This window comes from Trifolium pratense, linkage group LG4 (genome assembly GCF_020283565.1).
Source record: "Trifolium pratense cultivar HEN17-A07 linkage group LG4, ARS_RC_1.1, whole genome shotgun sequence".
In the NCBI taxonomy this organism is placed as follows: domain Eukaryota; kingdom Viridiplantae; phylum Streptophyta; class Magnoliopsida; order Fabales; family Fabaceae; genus Trifolium; species Trifolium pratense.
In genome coordinates this window covers 38,574,782-38,592,839 of record NC_060062.1, presented here as the reverse complement: position 1 = coordinate 38,592,839, position 18,058 = coordinate 38,574,782, and the positions used below count along the sequence as shown (strand labels likewise).

Genomic DNA, 18,058 nt, shown 5'->3' with positions numbered 1-18,058 from the left:
TGAAATAATGTAATTATATTCACACTATCACTGCCAAATCTATCTCTGTGAGCATAACTCAGTTGATATGAATATTGTATAGTAATATCATGATATGCAGGGAACAAAGTTCGAAATCAGATGCTTTCACTTGTTCACTTTAAAAAAGTGAAATTCACCAATCGTTAGTTAGTTTAGTGGTGATTGGCGCTGAACTTGGTAGGGAAGACCATTGTTCGATCCCCGCAACTGCGATCGGAAGGGGGCTGGAACCATTTAATGCCAGAACTGACCCCCGAACCAGATTAAACTGATGGTGAAAACCAAAAAAAAAAGTGAAATTCTAATCATTAAACTAGTTGACAAAAATAAAATAAAATAAAATAACCGTACACAATAACAAAGATGAACCAAAATAGTAGAGGGACAAAAAAAAAAAAAATAACCTTACACAATAACAAAGATGAACCAAAATGTGGGAGAGGGGATAAAGATCCAGATCTTATAAAGTGTAACCGCCCCATGACATGAATTTGTTATAATACATCTATAATATATACTTTTATTTGATAATTAACGATCGATATTATTCACTTTATATTAAAAAGTGAATCACTCACTTTTGAGAAGTCGGATTAGAGATAAAGATTTAGATCCTCTAAAGTGAGTAGTAAAGTATAAAGTAAGAAAATTAAGAATTGCGATTGTAACAACTTCATGACTTATTATAATGTACCTAATATGCTGAAAAATAGAAAACAAGGGTTAAAATTTCAGATTTTAAAATAGAGTTAAAATTCAAATTTAGTTAAAATAGAGATTAAAAATGCATTTAAACTAATATAAGAGAAAATTTGATCATAAAAAATTAATATCTATCACACAAACAGGAGAGGAACGTGCCCGTTTGGCGGCTAATATCTATAATTAAAAACAAAAATTAATGTATTTGTTCCAAATATTTGCCCAAATACAACGACTACTTTGTTTTTATATAGTGATATATACCTACTACTTTGTTGCTCTGCGATCACCAGAGGTTGAAGTTATTGGACTTACAACTATCTATGGAAATGTTTACACTACTCTTGCTACCAGAAATGCTTTGCATTTGGTAATTCTTTTTGTTTTGATGGATTTTTATTTGTTTTTGTTTTCTATTGATGAAATTGAGTTTTGATACTAAATTTTCATTTTTGTAGTTAGAGGTTGCTGGAAGAACTGATATACCAGTTGCTGAAGGATCTCATGTTACATAATTAACTGTAAGTTTCTAAGAATTTATATCTTTACTTTGATCATAATTGTGTGGAACTAATAATCTATGAAGCACAGACACAGACACCGGACACTCACACGTCAACTCTGATAAGACATAATTCAATGGAATCATGTCGGACACACCTAATCTAAGGAATGTTTGTGCTTCATAGAAATTAATAGTGTAATCTGAACCATCCGATCTAAAATCAATGGACGTGATCCCTAACTGTGTGAAGCTGTGTTGTCGTGCAATCCTGATCCCAAAGCAACCGTGGTCATCTAGCTTAATCTAGAATCAATGGCCGAGATCCGTAACTGTGTGAAATTGTGTTATTATTGTCCCAAGGCAACCTTGGTCATCTAAAAGTGTCACTTCAGATCGAAGGTGTGTCTCGTGTTTGACACGACACCACCACATAGTAAGGCCACAAAGTGTTTTACCTGAAGTGAATCCAAGTGTTTATAAAGCTCCTGTAGCATCAAATTCTGGTTTTATTCAAATACCTTCCAACCAATTTCAGCAGCAATATATGACTTTGTCTCAAAATATTCATCATCCACCACACCCTATTTATGGTTATGATTATGATTATGGCGGAGCTATGCAAGAACAAGTATACTCTACAAAAATGCAACAACAGCATTCAAATGCAAATGCACCCTCTCAGTATCAATCCATGACCCCGGCAGTTGCTGGAGCAGCAATATCAGATGTTTCAAAACAATTTCCTATAGATAACATTCAGAAGCCAAACAAAAACTCACAGCAAATATGATCATATATTTCAAGCTAGTTTTTCTTATGTTATCTATAACAGTAATAATCCAATTGAATAAGACAAGCTACTCCCATTAGTTTTTTGCTTTTCGTTTCGTGTTTATTTCTGTCTAAACTTTGTGTATTTTAATAATATCAAGGATTGCGACGGTGATCATAATTTAACATGTCGATGACATTTTTACTGTACCTATAAAATAGTTGTATTGTATCAGAGTGAGAGTAATGATGATTAGCTTAATAAGCACAGTGTATGTAGACTTAAGCACATTAAAAAACCTCTAACTCCAGCACATAGTTTTCACTTTCACTTTGAAACCTCACATTTCCATTTGCATATGTCTGTACTCATGCATTAATAATTAAAACTGCTTACATTAATTTAGATTATTCTATTATTGAAATAAAAAAGACATGGCACTCTAAAAAAGCTTCATACAATTCTTTATGCACAAACCTAGGCACAAAAAGCCAGTTTTATCACTTTCATAGGCAGTATTTTATCACTTTCATATTATCTGTTTTTATCCTTTTTTTAAGTGATAGATGTCATATCCTAGCCTTTTCTGTACACTAGTTCTCCGCTTTAGCTGAGTTACAAGACTTATTAAATCACTTTTTTTAGTGGCATCTATGCAATAGATTCATTCACTTTTCCATCATGTTACAGGAAACCCAGTAAGGAAAGTGATTCTGAATCAGCTAGAGACAGAAGCAGTGATAGCAGCAGTGGCTATCGTCATGATAGAGGAGCTAAGAGTGTAGTTAATGGCAGTTCGAACCAGCCTAACTTTCCAGATGCAAGCAATCTTAGTCTGGAAAGACTGTCACTTGGAAGTAAACCTTTAGCAGGTTCATCAAGTGATGAAAACGGAAGCTGCAGTACACTTGGTCAGCTTGTATATGAATACTTTGAGCGCGAAACACCTTATAATCGCGAACCATTAGCAGATAAGGCAAGACCATTATCCTTTGGTTCAGTTCCACTTTTAGATTATGTTGCTTTCTAATCTTGACAGAGAATCTTTTTTTTTTTGCCTCAGATTTATGATCTTGCTGAACAATTTCCCGAGTTGAAGACATACCGGAGCTGTGATCTTTCACCTTCAAGTTGGGTGTCATTGGCTTGGTATGTTTATCATATATACTTTTAATTAGGATGTTGTTAGTGCTGGATAGTGCACATGACAGTGTTGCCAATCGTGATTGCAGAAAATAACAATTTGTTCAAATTTCGCTATCCTACAATGCTATAGCACTACTATACCACTATTTGGCAAAACTTTCTATTAAATCGCATATTGTTAAAATTCCGCTATGATATGCGCCAATGTTTTTGCTAGTTTACAGCACTGGAACATAGTAATAATAACTAGTTTAACATGATTTGTTCCTTATTGTATCATGAAGGTATCCGATATATAGAATACCTGTCGGTCCCACACTACAGGACCTGAGTGCGTGCTTCCTCACCTTTCATTCCCTGTCAACACCTTCAAAAAGTATGTCTTGCTGTCCTTTTCTTAGTTTCTATAATTACCGAGAATATACGTAAGGATTTCAATTATAACTGCGTTATTTGTATCTGGTCCAACTACCATAAATTGTTCAAAAGATAAGGATATATCATCCAAGCTATCACTACCAATATTTGGCCTTGCCTTTAACAAGTTCAAAATTTCTGTCTGGGATCCTGAAGGGGATTCTGAAGATCAGAAATCCAATTCTCTGTGGCGAGCTGCTGACAACTGGATTAGGCAATTGCAAGTTAACCATCCTGATTACAAATTCTTTAATTCTCACTATTCATATTGTAGGTGAGGTGTGAGCCTAAGTTTTCTCTAATAAACTGAAGTAGTCAAGTCCCTGCTTATGAAGTCCCCACCCGGTATACTGTTGTTTATTTTATTGCATGGAACACTTTAAAGTGCTCTCATAAAATCAGATTAAAAAGATCTGTTCTTCAGTTTTCAGATGATGCAAGGTCTTTAACCAACAGTTTCTGCTTTTATGTAGAAAAGGTTGTCTCTGCTTAAATGTATATTTTAGATGGCTTTTTGTGCCTAGGTTTGTACAGAGGGAATATTAAAAAATATATCACAAAGGCATTTTTCTTTATGTGAAAAGGATCCTATGACAAAATGCAGTATTTTGTACCACTTACAATGCACGTGAATGTTCCCACAACAGCCAATGCAGAACAAAAAATCAACTAAGAAACTTAACACTCCAAATAGTAAAATTAAATCAACAAAATTTCACAAAAGGTTGCAAACTAACTAACCTTCTCATCGATCAATACCATCTCAAGAGAGATTGATTCAGCTGGATTGAGGAAAGTTGGTACCCTCCACATACGAACAACTCTGGCCTTTATGCGAAGATTTTCCTTTCCAGGCAGCAATTCAGCAGCACCATTGTTTCGATAGTTCTATGTATTTGTTCTGAGTATTATCTGCAATTAGTAGTACTAAGATAATCACCATGGGAGAAGTATTTATAGCATGTGAATACAGATAGCGCCTACACCAGACAACTCCTCATTCGAATTTCAAATGAACCCCATTCAGCTTGGGAGGGAAAATGACGGATGACAATAACCCTACACCAGTTAACACCGCAAGAAATTTTCCCAATTTCACTCTTCCTACCCACGTCCACCATTAGGATCGTCGTCGCTTACACTTGTCAATAAGTGCATGAGAACAAAGTCAGAAAAAACATAAGAGGCGAAACAAAATCGTGTAACAGGGTGAGAAGAAAGTCACAAGAAACAAATAAGGGAAAACGCAGTGTTTACACTTTACATCAAATCTTAACACATTCATATATGAGATCATAAAAGACAGTGTAAAGTGCTACCATTCAATTCAAGTCCAAATACTCAAACAAAGTTATAGTATAAAAGCATATTGAAATAAATAATGGCATATATATTAACAAAACAAAGTTCAATTGCACAATAAATACAATATTGCACCAGCATCCGTTTTTCTTTGCTGATGCAGGTGAAGCTACATCAAATTCAAATCAATATCTAGATGTTTCAATTCAAGCTCCAAGTGGGACCACATATAAGTAACACCTAACTTGCCCTCTAAGTTCTAAGTCATAACTGACCTGTGTTTTACATAATCTACTCTTACAGTGTTGATATGTACTTTCAATTCCGTCTTTAGTTGAATCACACTGTTGGAAAATTTCTACTTCGTCACTCTGCGTGAATGTCTCCACAAACTAAGACCCAATACTGCCAGCCCGGCAATCCCAGCTAAAATCTACCAGGTTGCTTTGTAGGTTGGTCATTTTAATGGATGTATTGGTAATTATTTTCTGTCCCATACTTGTGATTGATATACCAGGTTGTGTAACCCTTAATAAGACACCTTTGAGTATGCCTAGTGTGGCTATGCTAGAATTGGGCTTTAGAATATATAGGGGTGGGATGTCAGGACGAACCACTAGTTGAAGTAGTAGATATAATATTGGATTTTAATAACATATTGTAGGTATTGAATTTTTAGTGGCACATGTTTGATCATTCTGTTACATTTTATGGTGATAAGCTACAATTGAGTAAGCTAAATGTATACTTCTTAAGTTTCATCTAATCTGAACTAATTATTTAAGTTAGTTTACCCTGTACCTTGATTGATGTATACAAATAACCTTGGTTCTAACATCCTTATAAATTGTGGCTTCATGACCTGAGTAAATGTATATATAGATTGTAATAATTAGGACTAAGGTTTTCATTTATGTCCCCTGCAATTGCATATTGGTTCTGTGACTTATGGGTTTGGAATTTTGGCATTAACTCAATGGCACATTTGCTTCTCTCACTCCATAATCGTTTATTGTTTATGTTGCTAGATTCTTCCAACTGACCCTATCCCTACCTACTTCCTTCTTCCTCTGTGTTTACTGTCATAAATTTCAACCTAGCCACATGGTAACAGGAACATGATTTTAACCGCGCCAATTAGTTGTTACTAATACTCAATTAGTTAGGAAGTTAGTAGAATCGAGTAACTAGAGAAAGTAGGATATCACAATGTATGTAAATAGATAAGTAAAGAGAGGAGAGGTAAGTGTGTCTTATGTTTTTGAGAGGAAGTGTGTTTACATCATCTGATTCTTTTTTACAAATATGTCATTTATGCTTATTTATTGAGATAGTGACAATCATTTGTTATAGGCTTTTGATAAAATAACACTTTATATTATGGATTGAATTTTAACTTACTGTTTGACTAAATTGCAATAGCTTTAGTTACTTTTATAATCTTGAGAATTGTATATGCTAGATCATCATCAATCTGTATTGGATAAAGAAGTTTGAATTGGTCTATTATTTGGACTATTTTCCTTATCTTAGTTTAAATGTTTTCGTGATGTAAAGTCAAGTACTGAATTTGCTGGTTGTTGTTTCCTTGCTTATTTGCAGATTAATCATTAAGTCAGTATAATAAAAATTTTGACAAGCTTTCTCTCCTCTTTTATTCATTCTCAGTCATGTTTATACTTTATAGTAGTTACTACCATCAATTTATCGTGTATAAGCTAATGTTATGGCTTCCATTTTGCAGTTTATTTACAATGGGTGATCTATCCGAGGAAACAGACTTGTTTTCTTCTCCTCCAACAGTTTATTTACAATGGGCTTCAATGAAAGGTGGTGATGCTTGTTCAATTCCGGTTGCACTTTTTGTTTTATAGGTTACATTGGTTTAATTGGTATAGGTTATTATGCAGACAATTATTATGTAAACACTATATGCTAAGGCAGCTATTGGCTTTAATTGGTATAGGTTATTATGCAGACAGTTATTATGTAAATGCTATATGCTGAGATTAGGTTATTGACTTTTGTTGACTTTTGTTGTCATTGTTCCTGGAAAAGGTGCTGATTTGTAGCCTTGCTATAATATCTTTAATCATATTTTTCCAACTGAATTTTAGTATATTAAACAAGTTTTGTTTCTTTGATTGACAGAAGCTGGTGTTGCATGCATCAATCGTCTAGTGGATTTAGATTGTGTATAAATCTGCATTGTTGTGTAACCGTAATGTATCAAACTTTACATGTTGTGATTTGTTAATTGTTTGGGAATTCATGGTCATTTTATTTTTATTTTTTTTGCAAAATTCGGTCTTAAAACCTAGTTTATAAATGAGAAATTTGGTCTTTTGTCAAAAAAAAAAAGAGAAATTTGGTCTTAAAACTGGTTTTTAAAAATAATCGGTTTAAAACTGAATTTTAAAAAATAACCACTTTTAAACCGGTTTTATAATAACAAACGGTTATGTATCCGTATCCAGATTTATAACTAGTTATCTAACGGGTTTATAAAAAAATATGGTTATGTATCTAAATTCATATAAGTGGTTTTGGTCTGATGGTTTGTCAAAAAAACCGACCATGCACACACCCCTACTGAAAATATATGAAGCTTCACATTCACAGCATGGTGTGACTCGAGAGGTCAATTTATAGTGTAATTTTTATCTTTGAATATATCTTTTTTATCTAAATTATTCGATACACATTTACTTAAATTACTTAAATATATATCTACTTATTGGTTGCACGTTGGATACTCCCAATACGTGCATTGGTGGCAATGAAATGCAATTTATCACTAAAAAAATATGTTTGGTTTCATCTAAGAAAAATTAAGTTAATCCTCTAAAATTGACTTAACTCGAAGTTCACATTAGTAGCTTCAGCAACAAACTGAATCGAGTCTTCTTTTGTTGGAAAAATTATTTTATACTATTTACTTGTTTATCAATTTTTTACGTGTAAATTTATGGTGAACCATATTTGCTTATATACTAAAATATAGGCTTAAAGAAATTGTTAAATAGTATCACATGGACACTAGTTAAACAATCTAGTTTTTTTTTTTTTAAAGTAAGCAAGTAAAAATCTACTTTTGAAACTTGTATAGTTTACATTTTCAAAATATAAAATATGTTTTTTTAATACAAAATTTATGTTCTTTTTATGTTTTTAACTAATGCCTATGTGGCAATAGTTAGCATACAACCTTGTTTTAATAAAATTTTGCCATTTAAAAAAAAAGTAATTTCAATCTAAACTATCCAAAACAACATAAGAATCAATTTTATATAAATTTACCCAAACATAAATCAATTTATTTGAACTTCATTCAAATGAAAATTAACAAAGTCAATTCAATTAAACTCCTCAATTCTCATTTCTCACTAAAGCAGAGCCATACATACACTTAATTAGTTGACAATCTTATCATTGATGATGACCAAAAGACTATTACAATGATATATATATTATTGAACATGTCAACCATTTGCAATATACTCTTTTTTCTTTAACTTATAACCATATGATGGAATCTCCAACAGATTTGTAATCTCCAACAGCTACAGTATAAGGATGTCTCCAAACTATATATATATATATATGATGGAAAAATGTTTAACAGGTGCATAGTTTGTCAAATAAATTGACAAGGTCATAGTCAAATATTCTACTTCAAGAGGTTTCTATTAAATTCTGAATCATTGAATCTAACTTCAAGACTATTTTCAAGTAAAAGAGGATGTCTAGGAACCAAAAAGTTACATTTGAGAGGTAAAAATTTGATCTTGGTTAATGGTTATGATTTAGATTGTTCTTTTGTGAATGTTTTATATCTGTGCAAAAGATTTATAAGCAGTTAAGATATTGATTTTCCATTGTCATTGATCAGAGAGAATATCAAGGAAGCAGTTATAGATGAGGACCACAAAATATTCCTATGTTATGTAGAGTACACAAGTTCATGATCATTTCCCCCAAGTACATTACAGAATTTAGTTTTGCTTAAATGCTACAAAATATTCCAATGTAGGTTATTTTGGGTTCGACCAATAGAATAACAAAATTCAAAGTAAACAATTTGAGTTGGGTATAAGATTTGATTGAGTCAGTTTGTACCGTGAAATTATAATAAATTAATTTCTGTTTAATATTATGGTGGAAAATTAACCATATTGATTTTTTTAAAAAACTACAAAGTGTTTATGTTGATTTTATAAGTGTAAAATTAATTTTGAATGTTTGGTTGTCTTTGAGTAGAATATAATAAATTTTATATAATCGATTCATTCAAAATAACTTTTAAAAAAATTACAGTGGCTCACCGTAATTGCGAGATTGATAGTATTATGGAATAATAATACTGTCATTATGAATTAAATGTAATAATTAGATGAAAAGTGGAAGTTTTTGCTTAGGTATGGTAATGTCCAAAATGTGGTATCTTTGCTGAAGATGTTTTCTCTTTAGGCATCTCGTGTATCTTTTATACCCCAAATATTCCAATTTGCCCTTGATAAAAACGTCGGTTCGCATAATCCGAAATTTTTTCAAAATTCGGTTAATAGAAACCGAAATTTTTTTCCAAGAAAAAAGAATTCGATTCATAGCAACCAAATTTTTTATTGAAGAGCAAAAAAAATAAAATTCAGGAGGGAAAAAGAATCAGGGAGCGTAGAAAACATCTTTGCTTAATAGTAACATCCAAACTGAGGTATATATGGGAATGGGGTATATCCTAATATCCATGATTTGGATTGATTCTCTTTTTCACATGTGGTTTACTATAGAGAATTTATTATTTAGTTGCATATCTGCGTCATGGTAAGGGTGTGCATTTTGTATAGACTTTGTAAATTTCATATCTAATATTTGCATTCTTTATGCTTAGATTAACTTTTATTAATTGATTTTTCCGTTTTTTTAAAAAAAAAGAAGAAGAAAAAGAGTAAAGGGAGTGAAAGAGGAGAACGAAAGTGTTGTCAAGTAGCATTCTATCACATTTTTTTTTTTAAAACATCTTCTCAAATGTTTCGATTATGATTAGATGCTCATAATAATAATATATATGAAAAAAAAAGGAAAAATATATATACAAGGGAAGTAGGTCTTACTCCGGAGAAAAGTAAAGAATAAAAGTTAAATAAAACGATCATAAGAGAGACTCATTTTGTCATGTAAAAAATCATCCTGAATAAACGACGACAAAGAATTCCACCACCTAGATTCGGTAATCGAATGACCAAAATTCGCAAGGGTATCCACACATCCATTACCCTCCCGTTAAATATAGGAACTCACAATATTCAAGCCAAGTATCAAACAATTACTCCAACGGTTATGCAAGTCCCATGGCACAACGCTAGAGCTCTCAAATGCACGAAGAGCTAAAATGGAATCCCTCTCGCTTTTTCAAAAAATAAAATGGAATCACTCTCCACCCAAATGAGTGCTATCTCGAACTCGCCTTTAGTGAAGATCTCTACTCCGCCTAGTGATTTGTTGAGACCTCTTTTGGAAGATGTTTGGGGTGTAGAGTTTATTAGGGAGTAATCCCATTGTTGTCTATCCATTAAACTCAGATAACAAAACATAAAAAAACAAATTACCCTAATAATTTTTTATTTTATTTGTGGTGTGAAGAAAAAGAAATAAATAATAGATTGTTGACTCTATTATGCCCAAATCCAAACATTCAAAAGAGTTCCAATTTACCACTCCATCATCTTCCTTCTCCTTCCTTCCATCCATGGCTTCTTCTTCTTCTTGGAAGCTAGCAACATGTGCAATAACCACGTTCCTCATCTTCATCACATACCTTCAACTTTCTTCGATGAAATCACCATTTCATCCTCGAGACTTACTTCCTCTTTTACCCAAAAAAATTTCATGGCCAATCCTCAACTCGCTCCATAGCGCTGTTGATATTCTCCCTGTCTTTGTTGGTGCTGCTTCTTCTCCAAACAACACTCCTGAATGGAAAGGTGCTTGCTTTTATAAGAATCAAGCTTGGATGGAGTTTCATAATAAAACTGGTTCTGAATTTGGTGGTGGTACCCTTCACTTAAAGGTCTCTTTTTTCTTACTTTTATGTCTTAATTTCATGATTTTGATATCTGGGTCGTTGTTATTTTTACTTAATATTGTTCAGATTTTGTGTTAAGTGTTGTTGACTTGTTGTGTTTAACTCTTGTTTATTTATTGGATTAATTAGTATGAAGATGAAGAACTAATTAAATTAAACTTGTTTACTGCAGTTATGGGTTTGAAAGATAGTTAAGAGTTAATCATTTGAAAGGCATGAAGCAAAAATATAAATTTGTTATATTCATGAATCATGCTATAGTTGTAGGTTTTTTTACTAATTAAACTAATTAGTATGGAAGATGAAGAACTAAATAAACCTGTTTATTGCAGTTATGGGTCTGAAAGTAGTTAAAAGTTAAAACTTAACTATCTGAAAGGCATGAAGCATAAGCAGAAATTTGTCATATTCATGAATTATGATATATGTTGTAGTTTTTTTTTCTTTCTTCTACTTATAATAGAAATCCTTAGGGGAGTTTGTTTGTATAGCATAATTTTCTTAATAAGGATGCTTAAGTTATCAGAGCTTACTATATATATTTTATCCAAATAATAGAATTTTCCATGAGATCTAGATTAAGATATATGGGAGCCATAGTTTGGTAGATTTTGGTTGGACCGACGCGTTGTAGTTTGTAACGTTCACAAACCTACATTTGGTGGTAATCTAGCAAAGCCGGTCTAAGGATGAGGCAATTAATCAAGTTCGCTGAATTTAATGGTACTCAATGTTTTGCATAAATCAGTATTATTATATGCACTATGCAGTTCTATAGTTGTGTTCTTCCCCTTTTGTTTTTATCTGTAAACATTGATATTTGGGAATTCAAAGGAAACTGATTGATTATTATCTATGTGCGGATCTAGGTTAGTGATGCTCATAGTTGGACATGTATGGATATTTACATTTTTGCAACCCCATATCGGGTAACATGGGATTATTATTTTCTGTCCCGGGAGCATACACTTGAGATCAAGGAATGGGATGGGAAAGCCGAGTATGAGTATGTAAGTGTTCATCTTTCTTTCTCTTTCTCTTGCTTTTCGTTTCCTTCTGATAAGAGAAAAACATCTTTCTTCAGTACATCACTAAGTATACAGTGTTGAAAGTTGACACACATTTTTCTTTTAGTGATCCCTTACACTTTCTGCAATCAGGTGAAAAATCACGGGTTATCAATTTTCCTCATGAAAGCTGGAATGTTGGGGACCCTTCAAGCACTTTGGGAGGTATTCCCTTTATTTACCAATACTGGATGGGGCGAGAACTCAAATATCGGGTTTCTGGAGAAACATATGGGAGCCTCTTTTGAAACACGTCCTCAGCCATGGGTTACAAATATCAGTGTTGATGACATCCACTCTGGAGATTTCCTCGCCGTTTCAAAAATTCGAGGTCGCTGGGGTGCTTTTGAGACTCTAGAGAAATGGGTTAGTGGTGCTTATGCTGGTCATACTGCTGTTTGCTTAAGAGATTCAGATGGAAAGCTTTGGGTTGGGGAGTCAGGACATGAAAATGAAGAGGTAAAATATACGTTTTATTTTATCTATTGGTTCACAGCATGATATATTATATAAATAGACTTGTGTTTAACAACCTTGGTGAACTCTGCAGCATAATTTCGAGTCTTCTAGTGTTTTATTCCTTCCTCTCTCGCTTTTGTTTGCAGGGTGAAGATATAATTGCTATGATACCGTGGGATGAGTGGTGGGACTTTGAACTGAATAACGATGATTCTAATCCCCATATTGCACTTCTTCCTTTACACCCTGACATGCGTGCCAGGTTTAATGAGACTGCTGCGTGGGAGTATGCACTGAGTATGGAAGGACAACCATATGGTTACCATAACATGATTTTCAGTTGGATAGACACTTTAAGTGGGAACTATCCACCTCCGTTGGATGCTAATGTGGTATGAATTTAATCAGTTGTTCTTTTGAATTTTTTTTTTCAGTTAATCTGTGGTGGCATTCAATGCAACAGTCTTGAGTTTTTTACTCTCTAAATTCCATGCTTGAGCATGTTTTACTTCCCTTTCCTATGTCTAGACAATAATACGAATTGTTCCAAACTGAGAATCAATAAACGATAGTCTTGAACTATTGATCTTGCAGAAATTCAACATAAGCCTTTCTACACAAGTTTGGAAATAGCAAAAAATTAGTTCAAAATTTCAAATTGCAGTATCATAAGCTCTTTTAGTTTTACATATAATTGCTTGTTTTGCCACCCAAGAAAACCATTTTTAGTGAAGAAAAATTTCTTTCACTTTAACTATTGTGAATTTGAGCATCAAGTATCAAGTACTGTATGTGTTGCTTTTCTGTCTTCTCATTTCTCCGTCTTTTGCATGTTTAAGCCACATGAAACATATAGAATATTGTTTTTTTCCTTTCTTTTTTATAAATTTGAGCATTTACCTTACCGCTTCTCAGGTTGCTTGTGTTATGACAATTTGGAGTCAACTTCAACCTGCATATGCTGCAAATATGTGGAATGAAGCCTTGAACAAAAGACTTGGAACTAAAGTATGCTGCAACCTTTACTTTCTCTTGCTCCAATATGTGTGTGTGCCATATGATATTTAACATTTTTGGCTTTTGACAATAAATTGTTATTGAAGGGAATGCCTTCAATTTTCTAATATAACTCCCTCCTTTCCTTATTATAAGCAACGTTAGCCAATTTCACACATTAAGGAAATTAATTAAAGTCAACTAATTTTTTTGATTTGATAAAAAATATACAGACATTTACAAATCTATCCTTTATGAATAATTTTTTTAAAAAAAACTGCAACTGGCTGCCGCCTCATTTAATATTGGTTACCTAATGTGCCTCGTTTCATCTTTTCTACACAGCCTTTCTACTGTTTGTTTTCCTTCCTGCTTCGTTAGTGTTATCCAACTACTAGTAACATGTGCTCTGTCTAGGACTATTCAATGAACCTTTATGTGTGGAATTAGTAATAATAGTTTGTGACCTTTCTACTCTTATGCATAGAAATTTGTTTTTTAATAAATGAAGTTTATCAGCAAAACAAACAATAATTTAATGAAGGGTCTAAAGGAAGAATAATATTATAAATTGTAAAGGTAGTTAAAATTGCTTATATTAGAGAACATAAAAGTTTATGTCTTTTTGCTTATAATAGGGAATTGAGGGAGTAAATAACATGATGCTTGTGAAGTGATCTACTGCATAGATTAACAATCTACCAGTACTTGGAAATCATATATATATATAAGTGCTTTGTGATGATCTGGAACACCCCTTGTGTTTCTACTTTCTGCAGGGGCTTGACCTTCCAGAAGTTTTAGTAGAAGTTGAAAAGCGTGGATCATCATTTGATGAACTACTGACGATTCCAGAACAGGATGACTGGACCTACAGTGATGGCAAGTCAACTTCTTGTGTTGCTTTTATACTTGCAATGTACAAGGAGGCTGGATTGTTTGATCCAATTGCTAGTTCTATCCAAGTTACAGAGTTTACGGTGAGTTTGTCCGAGATTCTGGTTTCTATGTTTTGGATTGCAGTACTATTGTTATTTCCACAGTTCATCCTGCACAAAATTTATGCGAACCATCAAGCATGCATGACTTGTTATCTTGGTTGTACATTTTTTATTTTTGTGCTCTAAGCTTTTACAGTAGTTGAAACTATTTGTTTAGCTCATTTCTAGAGGTTTCATTATTGTGTTTACTCAAATATATGTCTGCCAGGACTTGTTCATGAAATTATTGTGTTTAACTCTTGATGATGTCCATTACTAAGAGACGGAGCCATTTGCATGAATGGCAATGGTTTCCACACCATCTTCATTCGGTACAATCATCCAATAGTTTGTTGCCACCTTAAGTTTACGAATTCGGAAATATGATATGATTATGTTGACTAATATTCATCCCATCCTTAAATAAATTTACAAAGTGAGATTGTGTTGTTTGAGCATGGCTGATATCAATTCACAATCTATATTATTTTTACAACTTCATAAGTTAATGAACTATTTTTTTGTAGAATTTTCATGAACAGGTTCTTATGAGTTTGTATTTGTTCCACAAATGCAGATAAGAGATGCTTACATTCTCAACTTTTTTGAGACCAATTCTAGTCGCTTGCCAACATGGTGCAATGACGGAGACACCGTGAAGCTTCCTTATTGTCAGATTAAAGGCAAGTATCGTATGGAGTTACCAGGATACAATACTTTGCAACCATATCCTCACATGAATGAAAGGTGCCCATCTCTTCCCACAAAGTACTCCAGAACCAAGAATTGCTAGCAGTCTTCAATTCTTTCTTCATATTTATGGGCTAGTTGCTTCACCAGATTATTTATTCCTATAGATTTTGGAATTATTTTAGTAGATTCCAAATGAATGATTGATGTTGTTTGTATCCATTTGAATTCATACAAACGGTACACCAGATTCACCATTGTATATGTTGTCACGACTTATATTAGATGATTCATGTAATTTGGATTATATTTCTAGCTAGATTAAGAATTATGTAAATAGATGGAACTTGAATATCTGTATATCATACAATATGTTATATGTTCCTAGTGGTGCATCTTTATCTGTCTTTGTAAAAATCAGTCCATCTACATTGAATTGAAAATTTGAAAATTATTGTACGAGGTTGTGAAAGTAGCAGTTGTTGTTTACATCAATTCTGTAATGTACATTTATTATTATAGTCATACCTGCTTACGCATTTACAGAACATATACATTAGCAGGGTGTGTGCGAGTATTGCAAGCCCGCAGCACCGAGTTTGATTCCTACTCATAAGAAAAAAGTTAATATTACCTTTCCCTTACAAGTTACAACAGGTCGTCCTAATAAAATTTTAACCATGAAGTGTATATTGAAGTTGAACACAAAATAAGCTAATACAGATATACAATAATCTTCATAACATACTATTCTAGTAAGAATCTTATTAGGGAGACCAGAACTTGTTGAATGAGAGCTAAGATAGTTGTTTCCGTGGGAAAAGTTCAATAAGTAGGCCTTGAGTTGGTGTTGGCATAGGATCCCTGCTGAAAGAATTGTCTGAAAGTAGCTTCCAACTGAACTTAGTCACAAGGTAATGAATTGCCACCAGAGTTTCAATCCTAGCAAACTCATTTCCTGGACATATTCTTGCTCCCCCTCCAAATGGAACAAAGCAATAAGGTGGTGTAGATGCTTGGTTTTCAAATCTACTTGGATCAAACTTTGATGGTTCTGGGAAAATATTGTTGTCCATGTGAGTCATTGATGTAACCCAAAAGATCTATAAAAAACCAAATTTTTATGTTAATTAGATTGCATGGAGAGAAGTTCATCAATGGTAGACACTAAAGTTTCATTTACCTGCCACCCTTTAGGTATAATGTATCCATCATATTCAATATCTGTTGCTGCTTTTCTGAATCCACCAAAGACTGGAGGAACCATTCTAAGAGTTTCCATTGCTACTCTCCAAGAGTACTTCATCTTTGAAAGGTCTTCCCATGTTAGAGGTTCTCCTAAAAGCTTTCCTTTTGCTATCTCTTCCTGTTCTGTTACCATATAATGAAATATATAGAATTCGTTGCCTTAACTTCTATAAAAAATAAAATAAAATCACTGTAAGTATTCTTACCTTGAAGAACAGCTGCACAAATAGCTGGTTCATTAGCCAAGAGCCGGATAATGAAAGTGATTAGAACAGATGATGTGTCATATCCTGCAACCATGACAAGCATAGCATTATGGATGATTTCATTTTCAGTTAAAACTTGTTTGTCGTCTTCAACCATGCTAAGCATGCAACTGATTAAGTCTTGGCGGGGATTGACGCCATTTTTCTCCTGTTCAACTTTCTTTTGATGCACAATCTCCTTTAACATGTTTTGGATCTTTGCGCTTGCTTTGAGGCTGCGGTTGTAGCGTGTGAAGGGTATATTAATTGGGACAGACACCACTCCTTTCATCAATTCTTGGAAGGGATTCATGAATTGATCTCTTTGATTTCCACTCTCAAGACCAAACAAAAGAGAGGAAATTATGTTGAATGTGAGAGTTTTCATTAGGGGTAATACCTATCAGAAAAATAAACAAATAATTCAAAGAAGGGTATGTTCTTTGTTGTCACAAGTTATAAATACCTGTAATCATGTATTTGTTTTTTTACAGAAATCATATAAACTAGTCTAATAAACCAAGTAATTCAATATCATTTCTATTCTCCTATTCAAGTAAATAATTCATTTTCCCTCAATAAAATCCATGTCAGCACTTCGATCTCGTTTATATCAAATTCTATTTTCTTATATACTTTAAATTAAATTTATACGCGCGCGCGCGCACAAACACACACACCTGGAGATTTTACAAAAATCCGCCTGTACCCTTATCTGATACTAGTATTGTACCCGTGTCCGTGCAACATAGAGTGTCACAAGTTAAAACCAACATGACTCTTATCAGCTTTTATTTTAGTTATTATTTGTAACAACATACTTTGACCTGCTGTTTCCCTTCCCAATGCATCTGAATGTGCCTCCTAACTTCTTCATCAATTTTACCAACATATTGTTTCAAAGATTCTGGCTTCAAGAATGAGACAAGTGCACCTCTAACTCTGCTATGATCTTTGCCCCTCAGTTCTTGCAAGTTCCTGTCACCTAATATCATCTTAATAGACTGTATTTGCATGTTAACAATATTGCCACCGCCATTGGCAAATATAAACTTATTTGCAGCCTGTCCATGAATCAAAACAGTTGGTTTTCCAAATAGGCTTAGCTTTGAAATTGGACCATACTTGTTGATTCTGTCTTCAACCCATTTTTCTGCTATGTTGGCGCGTCGAGCTCGAAGGTAGCCAAGGCTTTGACCAATAATGGGAATTCCAAGTGAACCTGGAGGAACCCTTTTGGATTGTTTGGTTCTTTTTAGCAGAAAGAGAATTGGGATCAGTAAAAGGAGAGCAACAAGGAGAATACTAGTCATGTTTGACTTTGTTTTTCAGGTTCTGGAATATCCTGATATGAGAGTGTTTTATTTTGATGCTTCTATAAGTGGATTTGACATTCTCTATGATACCTTGATCGGTGTTTATA

General features: G+C 33.4%; 3 protein-coding genes across 3 annotated transcripts; 2 read left to right on the top strand and 1 right to left on the bottom strand.

The window, feature by feature from the left end:
* Nucleotides 1-2,640: 2,640 nt before the first annotated feature.
* LOC123922644 lies at nt 2,641-4,432 on the top strand (the record flags this gene model as incomplete). Its single annotated transcript, XM_045975339.1, has 4 exons — nt 2,641-2,976; nt 3,064-3,149; nt 3,431-3,522; nt 3,609-4,432. Coding segments are annotated over 4 exons (747 nt in total), but the record flags the coding sequence as incomplete, so codon positions are not given.
* Nucleotides 4,433-10,493: 6,061 nt separating this feature from the next.
* LOC123882220 lies at nt 10,494-15,553 on the top strand. The gene is made up of 7 exons (XM_045931030.1): nt 10,494-10,935; nt 11,820-11,960; nt 12,111-12,476; nt 12,623-12,868; nt 13,392-13,484; nt 14,252-14,452; nt 15,030-15,553. Exons 1-7 carry the CDS (start codon nt 10,543-10,545, stop codon nt 15,243-15,245), a joined length of 1,656 nt encoding a protein of 551 aa, XP_045786986.1. The 5' UTR covers nt 10,494-10,542; the 3' UTR covers nt 15,246-15,553.
* Nucleotides 15,554-15,625: 72 nt separating this feature from the next.
* LOC123882221 (cytochrome P450 716B1-like) lies at nt 15,626-18,058 on the bottom strand. The gene is made up of 4 exons (XM_045931031.1): nt 17,457-18,058; nt 16,597-17,035; nt 16,326-16,513; nt 15,626-16,245 (listed from the first exon to the last, which is right to left on the bottom strand). Exons 1-4 carry the CDS (start codon nt 17,946-17,948, stop codon nt 15,940-15,942), a joined length of 1,425 nt encoding a protein of 474 aa, XP_045786987.1. The 5' UTR covers nt 17,949-18,058; the 3' UTR covers nt 15,626-15,939.